The sequence below is a fragment of the Thermomyces dupontii genome (assembly GCF_041956625.1).
Source record: "Thermomyces dupontii strain NRRL 2155 unplaced genomic scaffold VTN31scaffold_4, whole genome shotgun sequence".
Lineage (NCBI taxonomy): Eukaryota > Fungi > Ascomycota > Eurotiomycetes > Eurotiales > Trichocomaceae > Thermomyces > Thermomyces dupontii.
In genome coordinates this window covers 1874355-1887583 of record NW_027192310.1, presented here as the reverse complement: position 1 = coordinate 1887583, position 13229 = coordinate 1874355, and the positions used below count along the sequence as shown (strand labels likewise).

Below are 13229 nucleotides of genomic sequence, written 5' to 3'. Positions count from 1 at the left end.
ATCCAACTCCAGCCAGGGTATATAACCATGCAGGTACGATATGCCTCCTTTTTTCCATAGCCCTACATCCCCAATTGGTCAAGACGGATTAGAAAAACGTATAATGATCAAAAAAAAAACAAACGTTAAGATGCGGATGTAAGACCAGCCTCACTCCGCGTTTCGGCTCGCTCCCGCCCGCGAAGGTTGCACAGGCGATTGAGGTCGGGACGTGGACAGGCCCTGAGAATCGGCGGATAGAAGCGGTGTCGTAGGGAGCTTGATTGAGAAGTCGTTGGGCGGCGACTGAGGCGACGCCTTGGCATCGTTTTCATCTTTGTCGTAGGTTTCGATGCGGATCGGGGGTGGTCGGGGTCGGGTGCCGCCGAAATAGGAGGGCGGGCTTTCGAACAGGAAGATGGCGGCGACAACCACAGCCGCGCCAATCGCGAACTGTTGGAGCAAGTTAGCGGGAAGGATCTCTTTGCATGTGGGAAGAAAAGTCAAGCGTACATTGGCAGAGAGCTCCAAATCAAACAGCAACAGACTGCCCACAGTACTCAAAAGGATGCTCGCAGCGGCCGCGGAATTCTTTTCCACAATATCGGCGTGCTTGATCGAGAAGGCAGCGCCGACACCACCCACAGCTTGAATGACAACCAACAGCCAAACCACCCAGTTATAGCCGGCAAAGAAGCCCTGCTTGGTGATGATCTGCCCGTCAAAAAAGACGATGCCAATAAAGAAGGCTGGAAAGGCCGAGTAAATGGCCAACTGCACGTTGCGGACCCAGAGCGAGGTCTGCGTCGTATTGTCGCGCACGACCCTTTCGAAGAGCGTCGCTGCGGCGGCCGACGCCGCGGACGCGCAGAGCGTGGCCAGCAGGCCGAGGCTACTGTTCAGCGCCGGGTGCTCGAGGAGCAAGTCCTCCTCGATTCCCTCGTAGGTGGCCGAGCGCTTTATCATCCTCGCCGCGGCGGCCTCTCGAAATTTCTTCCATTCGCGCACGGAACCAGGGAAGTTGGTAAGCACGCGGTTCCTCCTGGCCACGATCGGGTCGGGCGCCTGGGCCGGAAGCTGGACGAGCGCGACTCCTGCCGCAAGGAACAACAGAAGAGCCCAATTCCGGATAGGGACGTTCCGCTGGAGCAGAAGCAGTCCAAAAACGGTCACAAAGAGCAGCTTCACCTGGTAGGTGAGCTGGAAGGTGGCTGCATCCAGGTTCGACAAAGCAATGTACTGGAGGGAGTTCGCCAGAGTGTATAGGATGGCCGGCAGGGCCATTTTCCAGCTGTCTCCAGAAAAGACGGAGCTGAAGAGAGAGAAGAGGAGGGAGGTCGCGGGCATGGATGAAGGCACACGTCTCATGAGCTCATGGAGGGCGGCGGTCATGGAGATGGCGAGCTTGATGACTTCGGCCAGGAAAACCGCGGTGGAGGGAACGTAGCGCTTGCCACCGACAGTGGGCATAACGCGAGAGTAATGGAGGAGCTGGACGACTCCGAAGTGAGCATGTAACATTGTGACAGACCCAAGATTGCAGACTCACCATCACGACTGCCGTGTACTGCACTGTCAACTAGTACCCATGAATCCCGGTTAGCAGGTATTCCCATCTTTTCCCCAGAACTGTAGCAAGCATACCAGCGCAGTGGCAGCATAGCGCCATAGGGAGCTCGTTCCAGACGAGCTCTGGGCAATTTGGGCCATGGTGGGAGGATGCAGAGTTTTGCTTGGCCTCGTTGTCAGTTGGTTTTGTCAGGCTGAGGGCGCGATGAGAATGTCTCAGCGACGCCGATCAAGCTGTTGCTGACACACCAAGCTAAAACGCGAGATTTAAAAGGCCAACATTGGGAAGAATCCGATAGATTGTGATCTTATTCCATGCAAAAAGTCAATTTGATATAGTACGATATTCCTTCGAATTTGCTTGTGGAGGGGTTGGAAAGAGGTCCGATCGAGAAATTATGACGCTGGTCAAGCTGCGAGTCTGGGACCGACCAAAACTGTTACAGAATCCGTAGTTGGCGAAGCAAGGGGCGGAAGAAAGATCCTGGCGCCTGTCTTCACGAATCCAGAACGCAGAGACAGCCAAGGTGTCTGATTGCAGTCCATATTCGGCGCATCAGTCGAGAATCCAAGCGATCGACAGGGTCGTGGGAAGCCGAGGCGTTGGACCAAGCTCAGGCCAATCACCGCCTTGAGAACGCCGAATCATCACCAGCCGCTGGGGATGGAATCAAGGAGTACTAGAGTGGAAGATCGGTCAGTTTCGAAAGACAGATCCAGGACAATAATTGATTGAGAATTTCTGCGTAGTTCATAAATCTTGCATTGGGTTGGCCATTGATCGCCGATAGTGATACATGCAACCGCTTCAAAATCGTGATATGAAACGAATTAAAAAAAATGGTAAGAGAGAATCTAAACCTAAGGGGAAAGAAGATAAAAAAGTAGGAGAGAGCGCGAGACAGAAGAAGACCATGCTCGACAATGCACCCAAGACATGATGAACTGAACCCAACCTCCCATGCCCGTTGTTTCCAGACTTCCGACCTCCATTCGTTCCGTAAGCACCACAAGCCACATAACCAGACCAAACAGATTAGAAAGGAAAAAGAAAGAGAATGACAACGAATTACCGGAGGGACCTGAGAGGTCAATGCACGATGGCCAGGCTATTGACTCTCGCCGACCACAGAGGATAATCGGGTTTGGAGTTCTTGGGATTCCCGGCTTGGCCGAGCATGATGGCCTCGGCGTCGCCATGTGAATGGCGCGGTGGATGGCGCGACGCCTCCACCGACCGAGGAACCGGGGGCGGAGGACACGACGGCGGTTGCGTCGGGGGCGAGAATCGATGGATGGGCAGCGTCGGCGTCAGCGGCGAGCCATTGCCCACGGTGGACAAGGAGGAAGGAGCGTCCGAGTACACCAGGCTGACGGACGACGCGCCGTTGGTGGGTTCGTCAGTCTTCTGCTCCGAATCAGACGCCGTGTCCATAGAAAGGGCGCGTTGATCTTTGGAGGGAGCACCTTGCTTCGAAATGGCCGTCACGGTGGACGAGAGATTCGCACTCAGCCGCAGGAACGACGTGTTCGAGTTTTGCATCACGGAGTCTCGTTGAGTTCGTGGCGAGACAGGGGTTGTGTCCCCCGTGTCCGTTGCGGTCGACGCCCGTTGGATCTCCTGCCACATGCCCGGAGTGATGCGCCCATTCCGCCGGCGAAGTGCCTCCAGAAACGATTCTTCCTCGCGGGTGACCGCCATGACCCGGCTGCGTCGGTTGCCTGGCACATTGGGTTCGATTAAGGACTGCCGAACCGGAACGAGATTCTCATGGAAGTCGCCCGGTTCGGAGATGGCGAAATTGGTCGACGCACGAGACTCCCTTCGCGATGCGGAGTATGTGGACAGCGAGGTGTTGCGATTTCTCTGTCGGGGCTGCGATATAGAATCGGGGGCCGAATGGCCGCTATTGAACGAGAACTTGCGATCTACATGCGTAATGGCGGGCCCCTTGGTGGCAACCACCGCCTTCGCTGTGCAGATCTCCGCCTCCAGCTCGCCGTAGGTCGCGATGCTGTCCCGGAAGATGGTCTTGGGCGGTGCTTGGCTCACCAGCTCTTCGCCCAACGCTTCATCGTCGTCATCGTGCTGATCGGTCGTGACTTCCTCATCGTCATCCTCGCCTTCGTCTTCCGAGGACGATAATGAGAGCACGCTGGACTGGTTGAGGTCGGTAGTCATGAGCGTGTTGCTGCTGGTCTTTTTCGACATGCGGCCCTTGCTGTTGCGGAGCTTGGTGCGGGGCTCGGAAGCAGACTGCCATGCCTGGAGCGAATTTTGGATGCGGCTGGACACGGGAACAATTGGCCGCGGACTGATATGCGTGTCGGAGGTGCGATTGGTGTTCGTGTTGCGAGTGGCCAATGATGATGAGGATAATCGATGCGAGGCAGCCTCACCGGGAGACCTAGATCGAGAGTGTTGACGACTCTGCGACAAACTCGGTCGGCGATATTGAAGCCCTGCTGAAGGCACACTCGAGTGCTCCTCCGTCTCCTCCTCGTCTATTTCTGCATCCAGTAGCGGATCGTCACATCGGATGGTCTTCTCTATTGGCATATCGAACCAATCCACAGGGCGCGAGGAATTGGACTTGGGAGGCTTCGAGCGATGAATCTTAAAATTCGCATCCGGCTGTCCCGGCGGGTTGTTTTTGGCGTCGGGGTTGGGCTTGGTCAATTTGTTCTCCGGTTTTTTGGATCGTCCCAAGGAGGCATCCGACGGCACGGGGGACGGCGAGTCGGTGTATCGCTGCGGGGACAGGAGCGGTGCCACCGAAGACCTGGGCTTCGGAAAGAGAAGCGAGAGATCGATCCTACTCGGGCGGGTCTTGCGCTTGGAGGACTCCCGCTGCTGGGTCGGTTGTTGCGGCTGCTTCGGCGGGAAGCCGATGCCCCGGAGGCCCTCGATGTCGCTGAAGGCCAGATTCCGCTGTGATTGTGTCTCAAAGTCCAGGGACTGCATGTCCTTCACCTGAGACGCCAAGTTGGACCAGGAACCGGACTTGCGGAGCTGGTGAGCCTCCGAGGGCAGTGGATGCGACGCCGCTTCAGTCTGCTGCTGGGCACGGTATGTCTGACCAAGCACCGGCGACGAGGCCCTCACTCGCAGGTCGTGTCCTGTCCCCGCGCTGTGCGGCAACAGCAAGTCCTGCCTGGCCTCTCCGGATCCATCCGGGACACTCGAGCTACCATTATTGACGGAGCCCTGAGGCTTCCGGGTCGATTTGCTGGCAGACGCCATTTTTTGCGGGAGGGCATCCGAGGTCGCCCTGACGCTGGAGGTCCGGGTGTTGATGGGATAGGGGGGGTTCAGGGACTGGGCGCGACCCATGACGGACACGAGGTTCGGCAGGGAATGAGAGCAATCAGAGCAATCATGCAGGGACAATGAATGGCCTTTTTCTTTTCTTTTTCTTCTTTCTTTTCTTATTCCTCTGACCACGAGTTGGGGTCTTGGGGATAAGCGTCTTTTTCTAGGATGATCGACGATCAAAGACGATCAACTTATCTTGGGGAAGTCAAAAAGGGGTGACGATCGGGTCCCATCGCGATCCAGCGTGGATCACCGCGTGTGGGCTGGACTCAAATTCGGATCTGAGAGTCAGAGCTCCTATTTCGGGGCAGCGCGATGCTATGCCCCTGAATGCGGCGTGGGACGAATGGAGGTATCCAGGCCTTTGGGAGCGCAGCAGCCACGTCCAAGACAGTCATCATTTGCCGAAGAACCGCGACAGACTGATTTTGATCCGCATATTTAAGTTTTCATTAATGGAGCCTAGCTGATTACTAACGGACTTGAGTGGTCGTACACAGCAGATTCATAACCTAGTCGCATTTCCTTCCGTAGTTGGACTCGTGAAGAGCATGGGCCGGCGAATCCTCACTAAACTGCAGACATGATTTGTTCCGGGGCCTGGCTGTCCGACTCGGTCCAACGACCAGTCATCGCCCTCCATTCGATGGCGTCGGGCGGGAGCTCGCAGCATTCGGAGCTTCTGATGCTCGGCATGGGCATGGGATATTTAACGCGCCTGGCGCAAACACCCGGATGCTGAAACCGTCCTCGCAGAACCCGGATCTCGGAGGAATTCTCACCAGCTCCTCCCAGTCCCAGATTCCCAACATCTGCTTCCTCAGATACAGAATCCTCACGTCCAGAGACTTCTCGCCGATCCACCCTGTCGACTACAAAATCCAGTTTTAGCCTCGGTCCAATAATGGCCGACGATCAGGGTAAACACGCGGAAAAGCCCCACGTGACTTTTCCCGATCGGGTTCAGGGCTCAGGGTCAACTTGTCAAGTCTGTGCTTTCGGGGACTCTTTTTGGCCTTTATTGAATCTGGGGTGAATCCCTCCGCGTCGAGCTCGGAGGGTGGTGCGAGTCTGACAGTTTGTCAGCACGGAAGACAACAGCATCAGAACTGCTTCATTGGGAAGGACTGCCGACCATCCCGAGCGTCCTGTGTTGAAAATTTGAGTGTGAGGAAGCCCGGATACTCCGCTCTCCGCGGCGTCCATTTATTGGGTGTGGCTGGTCCCTGGTCGTCCCCGAAGGCACTGCAAGTCATGGATTTGAAGAGCTCCACGGAGAATCTTGAGGTAGTCTCGTCCCGAGTCGGTAGACGGGTAGACTACGGAGTAAAGTGATGAAAGTATCCTCTCACGGAGTTCAGAGATCTACTCACAACTACATTTTCGTCGTTCAGATTCCAGAATTGGAAGGATGATCAGAGTATTGATTAGTCATCCTTTCCTTGGAATGTGGCCAATTGGCCATGTGGCGGAAGCACCACGGGAGGTCTGGCCAGTGGCCAGGTTGCCTCATCAGGATAGGACGTATTTTCATCCACATCACAAGTTCATGAAATTTCAAGGAACAAGAGAAATTGCATCCAATCCTGATCAGATTTGCAGCACGTGACTCTGGCTCCCGAGGCCCGAGTCCCGCTAGCATCGCAGCCTCAGGTTTTGATTGACAGCAGATAAACTTGACCGAGATACAGTCAACAGCAAGCAAATTTTGGTGTTAGGAATCCAGGTAATCTACATATCAGTCGTGACGAAGTATTGTATACTACTGCGCGTTGGATGTCTTGAGTTCAGAATTCAGATCAACCCAGTGACTCATCTGCATGGCTGTCACTGCATTTCCTGCTTGTATATACTCCGTACTGCACCGAGTAGCCATTAGTTAAGGACACCTGTCAATTCCCAACGGCTTGACTGATGATGAACACTCGGTCCTTCGACAAATTCCCTGACTCGATGGTGACTATTTCTCTGCTTGTTGTCTATCGATGCCGATACTGATAAGTACGAGATATGTAGGGTACTTCCGTAGTGTGAGAAATTCAGTCGGCCGCCCATAGTGGAGATCCGCCGGTCCACAGAGCCTGAACGGGCTGCCCCAACTAAACCAGCCGTTCTTCTCTCCATCTTCCAGCTTGTCAACTCCCCTCGGTCCACCACAGAGCTTGATCCCCCCCCAAGTTCACGACTTGTTGTGTCGATCTAGGCTGTGGTGGCTATTTGACGCTGTGACTGCTGGGGCGTTGTGGCCAGTGCCTCCCACTCCTCTCCTGCCACTCGCCCTCCGATTTGATTGATCGATCGTGGAATCCAGGGAGTGCCATTTCTTGATTGTGTATTCTGCTACTCTTCGGTGTTTTCGCTCTAGTGGTTCTCTCGAGATTCTCTGGTTTGCATCGACAATAGCAGGGACTCGCCCTTCCCATGGAAACTCGCGACTCGCGCGCCGGGAGGCGAGACGCGTCTGCTCCGGCCGAGTCGTTCATCTTTCCTTCGCGCACCACCACCGTTCGACACTCGCGAAGAAGTGACCTCGAGGTGCCGCATCAGACGCCCCGGGCTGCTGTTACGCCCGGCAGCTCGCTCGGCCAGCTGTCCTTTGCACCCGCCACTCGGACCACCGTCGTCACCACCACCACCACAACCACCACCGATTTCCCGCCCCTGATATTGAATGCTCCTCGCTCTGTGCAGAATTTGGATCCAGCCCGATATCCTCTGGCCGCAAAACCGACGCCACCGTCCCTGCGAAAGATCCAGTTCGAACTGGATGGGCAATCGGTGATTTTTAACGAGCCCGAGGATCCCGCGGCTGCGTTGGAAGAAGTGTGTCCCATCTCTGATTCTCGATCAATTTGAAGACGACTGACGTATTATAGTGGAAGGAAAAGCATGATGCTTTGGCCGCCTCGAACGGGGTACTGAGGTCCGTCAACGTCTACAATACCCGTCCCCCGTCCGACAAATCACGAACTGCGTCCCCATACACCTCGATAGAGACGCGGAGTGCTCGAACGCGTCCCGAGCGAGCGTCTGCCGGCACGGCCGCGCCAAGAGACGGTACTCAGTCTCGTTCAGGAAAAGGCAGGGCCGACCATGCAACCGTGATGGGTCTAGCCACACCGGAGAACGAATCCAGTCGTTTCCAGCTCTGCGACAGCACGGTGCTGAGACGGAGAATTCATCACAATGAGTTGAAGCCGCGGTCGCAACCGGATTCGCCGTGCCCAAATCCCAACTTAGATGGTACTTCGGCACCAGTGCGTGACCAGCGTAACGAGCGCATGCGTGCGCGTGAGCGCACCCCGGTTTCGGAGCGCCGTCGCATGCCGCCTAGGCAGCGGTCTGGCATGCTGCGTGATCCTGACTCCTTTACGGAAGACGACATGGAAGGCGGCGACGGAGCGGACGCTGAGAAGGATGCCGCGTCGGACGCGCATGCTGCCGAGGGTGGATCCAATAGCACTCCCTTTGACTCATCTTTTGATTCAGCTCCCACCCAGGACATGTGTCTGCCCAGCCCGAGCTTGTCTCCGGTGACTGCAATGAACACGCAAAGCGGGGACTCATTTTTCGCGGACCAAGAGGTAGACACGGATTCGAGTTTCGAGGCGACCAAACTTTCATCCAGCGCCGATCTGGGGACCTCACTAACCAACAGCGATGGCGAACCCGTTTCGGCGCCGTCTCTGATGGACATGCCACGCGTCATTAACTATTTTGAATCGATTCCCGACGAGATGAAGACGTATCTCATGTACCAATTCCTCCGGCGCTGTTCCAAGTCCACCCTGCGGTTTGTCGCTGACGTCGTCAACCCCACGCTCAAGTGTGACTTCTTGACCAGATTGCCGCCCGAGCTGAGCCTGAACATTGTCAAGTACCTTGACGTTCGGTCCATGTGCCGAGCCGCCCAGGTGTCCAAGAAATGGCGCCAAATCATCAATTCGGACGAGCGGACCTGGAAGGAACACTTTGACCGGGAAGGATTTAAGCTCCCTGCTGGCGAACTGCAGCGTGCCATCCGGGAAGGATGGGGTTGGCAGTTCCCTCACGGCGACGAGGATTACGAACGCGACCTGAGCGGATCGTCATCTATAACCCAGGCTGACCCGGAAGCGAATGGATCGGATTCTACGTTTGGCGACGGCCAACCAGAAGCTTGCTTGAACAGCTCGTCGTCCCGGAGGCCGAAGAGAAAGGCGGCGAATCGACCTGGGAGCCGAAAACAGGCCAAGCGGAAGATCACGTCGGCCGGCAGCAACGGAACCGGGGATGCCCCTGCCTGGCCTAACGACTCCGCCTCCGTAGAGGGACTGTACGCCGCTGCGTCCGCTGCGGCGGCGGCAGTGCCGTTTCCGAATGTCGGGCTGCCGTCGCTGCGGAACCTTCATCTGTACAAGTCGCTGTATCGGCGGCATTACGCGATCCGCAAGAATTGGATGCGCACCGACGTCAAGCCGGGCCATATCGCTTTCCGGGCGCATGACCGACATGTAGTGACCTGTCTGCAGTTCGACGACGACAAGATCCTGACTGGCAGCGATGACGCGAAGATCCATGTATACGACACCAAGACGGGAGCGATCCGCGCCGTGCTTTCCGGTCACGAGGGCGGCGTGTGGGCGCTCGAGTATCACGGCAACACGCTGGTGTCTGGGTCGACGGACCGAACGGTGCGGGTCTGGGACATTGCAAAGGCCAAATGCACGCAAATCTTCCACGGCCACACGTCGACGGTCCGGTGCCTGCAGATCCTGATGCCAACAGAGGTCGGCAAGGGCTCGGACGGACGTCCAATAATGATGCCGGAGGAGCCCCTGGTGATCACGGGGTCGCGAGACTCGAATCTGCGCGTGTGGAAGCTGCCGAAGCCGACGGATCCCGTCTACCTGCACGGCTCGGCGCAGAGCGAGGACCGCGAGTGCCCGTACTTTGTGCGGGTGCTGTCCGGGCACAGGCTCTCGGTGCGGTCAATTGCGGCACACGGCGACACGCTCGTGTCTGGCAGCTACGACTGCACAGTGCGGGTGTGGAAGATCTCGACGGGCGAGATGGTGCACCGGCTGGAGGGTCACACATTCAAAGTGTACAGCGTGGTGCTGGACGTGGAGCGTAACCGGTGCATCAGCGGGTCGATGGACAACCTGGTCAAGATCTGGTCGTTGGAGACGGGCACGCTGCTGTACAACCTCGAGGGCCACACGTCCCTAGTGGGATTGCTGGACCTCAAGGGTGGGCGCCTGGTATCCGCGGCAGCGGACTCGACGCTGCGCATCTGGGACCCGGAGGACGGGCTGTGCAAGAGCACGCTGTCGGCGCACACGGGCGCGATCACGTGCTTCCAGCACGACGGCCACAAGGTGATTTCGGGGTCGGACCGGACGCTCAAGTTGTGGGACGTACGGACGGGCGAGTGTGTGCGCGACCTGCTCCGGGACCTCAGCGGTGTATGGCAAGTGCGCTTTGATGAGCGGCGGTGCGTTGCGGCAGTTCAGCGGGACGGCGTGACCTACATTGAGGTAAGATCCACCGTAGCTTCATTCATCGGGTTGGGCTGACTCCAAGCAGGTTCTCGACTTTGGCGCCCCCCGCGACGGCGTCCCAGCGAGCAAGCTCGGACGACGAATCGTTGTGGACCGGTACGGCAACGAAGTCACCGACGACGACCTCGACGATGAGGACTATGAGATGCCCGACTAATTCTTCACTTTCCATCCATACATACTTACCATCCTCCATATATATGACTTTGCATTCTCATATTACTGCATCTCATCTTTTGCTTGCTTTGCATAGCGAGGGAGTTTATCATTTCATCAGCATCTGGCGCGGGAAAATGGGGAAAGGGGCCCAGGAGTTTTTCTTGTTTGTTCGGGCTTTCTGGTACAGATTACATGGGCATGAAAGTACGGATGAAATTAATGAACATGGATATGGGACTAAGTTTATCATACTTTGCATGTATATGCACGGTTGCTTCAGTTGCTGACCTACTTTGCGATGAGATGAATGATGCATGCCTAGGGATGGATTGTCGGGATCTTTGTTTGCTGTGTATGGACAACTATGGATAGGGATATATTACAATGTATTTGTTTTGTGTGATCTGATCGGGCTCTTGAATATAATTTAGCTGGAAGTTGCCGTCATCCAGTTTGGATGCAGGGTTATTCACGGTGTTCATGGTGTCCTTGTGGAAATCTCCAGACAGCCTGTCCAACAGGTTTTTTTTTTTCTTTTCTTTTCTTTCTCTTTTCTGTGAACGGCAAGAATATACGACTGACTTCGATGTGAACGTATTCATCATCAGTCCCGCACATTTCGAAACTGCTGGATTGGGCTTGATCTGATCATTTCAATTCGGATCGGATTTTAAGCTTGCCTGCATCGCACTGCGCTTTTTCCTTCTGATCCTGGCCTTGTTGGTCAGACTTACCTTGATCATTCATCCATCCATCCATCGCATCCAGCGGAGAGACGGGGGCAAAGATATACATATCTCAAGATGACCAGGCTGAACTACTCTGCTGCAAGTCCCGTCCCCCATTCCCGTTCTCTTCAAGCGCTAACATCCCATGGAGAGAAAAATCAACGGCATCAAGGCCGGACAAGTCCTCGCTCGAGACTTGGTAAGTATTCCCTTCCCCTTGCCCAGAAGCCTACCCCTTGAAGTTAGCAAGTCGTTAAGATGCCAGCAGAAGAAACGCAGCGCCATAGACTCTACCCCCAAAGCCACCACCCGCGACCCATGCCTGGAGATCGACATCTCTGGAAAGCAGCTCACCGATGAGGGCTTCGCGCAGTTCGCTGATGAACTCATCCGCGTGCTGGACCACGAGCACGAGTCCTGCGGCGCCAGGCTGCGCCTGCAGGAGCTACACCTTGGCGGCAACGAGCTCTCCGCGGAGTCCCTCGAGAAACTCGCACGGGTGGTTGCGCTGAGCCGCCGGGATCTGCGGGAGTTGGATCTCTCCGCGAACTGCATTCAGGTGGTGACGTCTTATGAGAGGGAGGTCTGGGAGCGCTTTCTGCATGCGTTCGATGAGTGCTTTGTGCTGAAGAAGCTTGATTTGAGCGGGAATCCAATCGGTGCTGCTGGGGTGGAGATCTTTGCTCGGGTGTATGTGCGGAGTGAGATGGAGTTTGTCATGGATGACGAGGAGGCAACGGCGGGTTCGGATGCGGAATTACCGCAGCAGAGCCTGGGACCCGGCAAGGAGAATGTTAAACCCAACGGGGATTCTCCAGCACAGACGCCGAGACGGGCGCGCAAAGGTATGTATTACTCCACGGATTGCTTCAGGGTTCATGCTGATACGGATAAGCAGGCCGCTCTCTAACCCCTGCCGGAAACGGTCTCAAACGATACGCCTGCACCCGCGGCCTGCGTTCCGTGCCGTACATCATCCTCTCCAACATCGACATTGCCGATGCCGGCGCCGTTCTGCTGGCGACCGTGCTCACCATGCACCGTCCTCCAGGCCAACTCCTGGAATTTCTCCCGCCGGGGAAATCCGTCACCGTGCCGAACAAGACTAGCTGCGCCGGCGGCGTCGTGTGGCTGCCCAACAACCGCCTGAGTGATGCCGCGTGCAATCTGCTGCGGACCGCGGAGAAACTCGCCCGGCCAACGTCGGAAGACGCGGACGAAGAAAGATCTAACGACGATCTTCATTTGTCTTTGGACGGCCTCAGCATCAACGAGCATCGCGAGATGGCCCAGAAGCTCGACACCACGCACGCGCGGCTGCTGAAGCGGGTGCGGCTGGAGGCGTTGGCAACGGAAGGCGTGCATGCAGTGCAACTGTGGAGCATGGCGCTGAAGATGATCGTTGTCAGTCGGGCAATTCTCCTTGACGACGGAAGGCGGCCAAACTCCGGTCAAGCGGCTACGAACGGATCGGTCCGGGCATCTAAACCTACCGGCGCCCGCCTAACAAGTGGGCCGTTCCATCCGAACATGGACGCTGACACTTTTGACGCCATGTTCCCGGCGCTGGGGGCAGTAACCGGCGGCAGCGACACAGCAAAGCGTACGTTACCGGCGCAAAAAGCTACCAAGGCAGCACTTGATGACCGTGCTACGCCGGGATTCCGATTCGGGCTGCCGCTGGAATTGTGGCGGCGGATCATTGCGGAGGCGGTGGGCGCGGAGTGCATCCTGAGTAGGGCACAGCAGGTCCGGGTACTGGAGTATGTGGGCAACTGGGGGTCGCTCGAGCAGGAATTGACCGTCAGCGGCGCGGCGGAGCACCAGCAGATCTGGAAGATGCTGGAGAGCGTCGGGTGCTTTGAGTATGAGGGTTGACTTCATCGGAGTGGTTGTAAAGTTTGTAAACTGCGTTGTCTTCAAATTGAATGCCAA

General features: G+C 56.4%; 5 protein-coding genes across 5 annotated transcripts; 3 read left to right on the top strand and 2 right to left on the bottom strand.

Moving 5' to 3' along the window:
- Positions 1 to 150: 150 nt before the first annotated feature.
- Positions 151 to 1689, bottom strand: VTN31DRAFT_5212 (uncharacterized protein; the record flags this gene model as incomplete). The annotated part of the gene is made up of 4 exons (XM_069405687.1): positions 151 to 432; positions 493 to 1470; positions 1529 to 1558; positions 1624 to 1689. The coding sequence occupies 4 exons, from the start codon at positions 1687 to 1689 to the stop codon at positions 151 to 153; spliced, it is 1356 nt and encodes a 451-aa protein (XP_069260725.1).
- A 949-nt stretch (positions 1690 to 2638) lies between these two features.
- Positions 2639 to 4882, bottom strand: VTN31DRAFT_5211 (uncharacterized protein; the record flags this gene model as incomplete). The annotated part of the gene is made up of 1 exon (XM_069405686.1): positions 2639 to 4882. One exon carries the CDS (start codon positions 4880 to 4882, stop codon positions 2639 to 2641), a length of 2244 nt encoding a protein of 747 aa, XP_069260724.1.
- Positions 4883 to 7285: 2403 nt separating this feature from the next.
- On the top strand, positions 7286 to 10564 carry VTN31DRAFT_5210 (uncharacterized protein; the record flags this gene model as incomplete). The annotated part of the gene is made up of 3 exons (XM_069405685.1): positions 7286 to 7687; positions 7741 to 10383; positions 10433 to 10564. 3 exons carry the CDS (start codon positions 7286 to 7288, stop codon positions 10562 to 10564), a joined length of 3177 nt encoding a protein of 1058 aa, XP_069260723.1.
- Positions 10565 to 11439: 875 nt separating this feature from the next.
- VTN31DRAFT_5209 (uncharacterized protein) lies at positions 11440 to 12204 on the top strand (the record flags this gene model as incomplete). Its single annotated transcript, XM_069405683.1, has 1 exon — positions 11440 to 12204. The coding sequence occupies one exon, from the start codon at positions 11440 to 11442 to the stop codon at positions 12202 to 12204; it is 765 nt and encodes a 254-aa protein (XP_069260722.1).
- Positions 12205 to 12329: 125 nt separating this feature from the next.
- VTN31DRAFT_5208 (uncharacterized protein) lies at positions 12330 to 13172 on the top strand (the record flags this gene model as incomplete). Its single annotated transcript, XM_069405682.1, has 1 exon — positions 12330 to 13172. One exon carries the CDS (start codon positions 12330 to 12332, stop codon positions 13170 to 13172), a length of 843 nt encoding a protein of 280 aa, XP_069260721.1.
- Between the last annotated feature and the right edge of the window lie 57 nt (positions 13173 to 13229).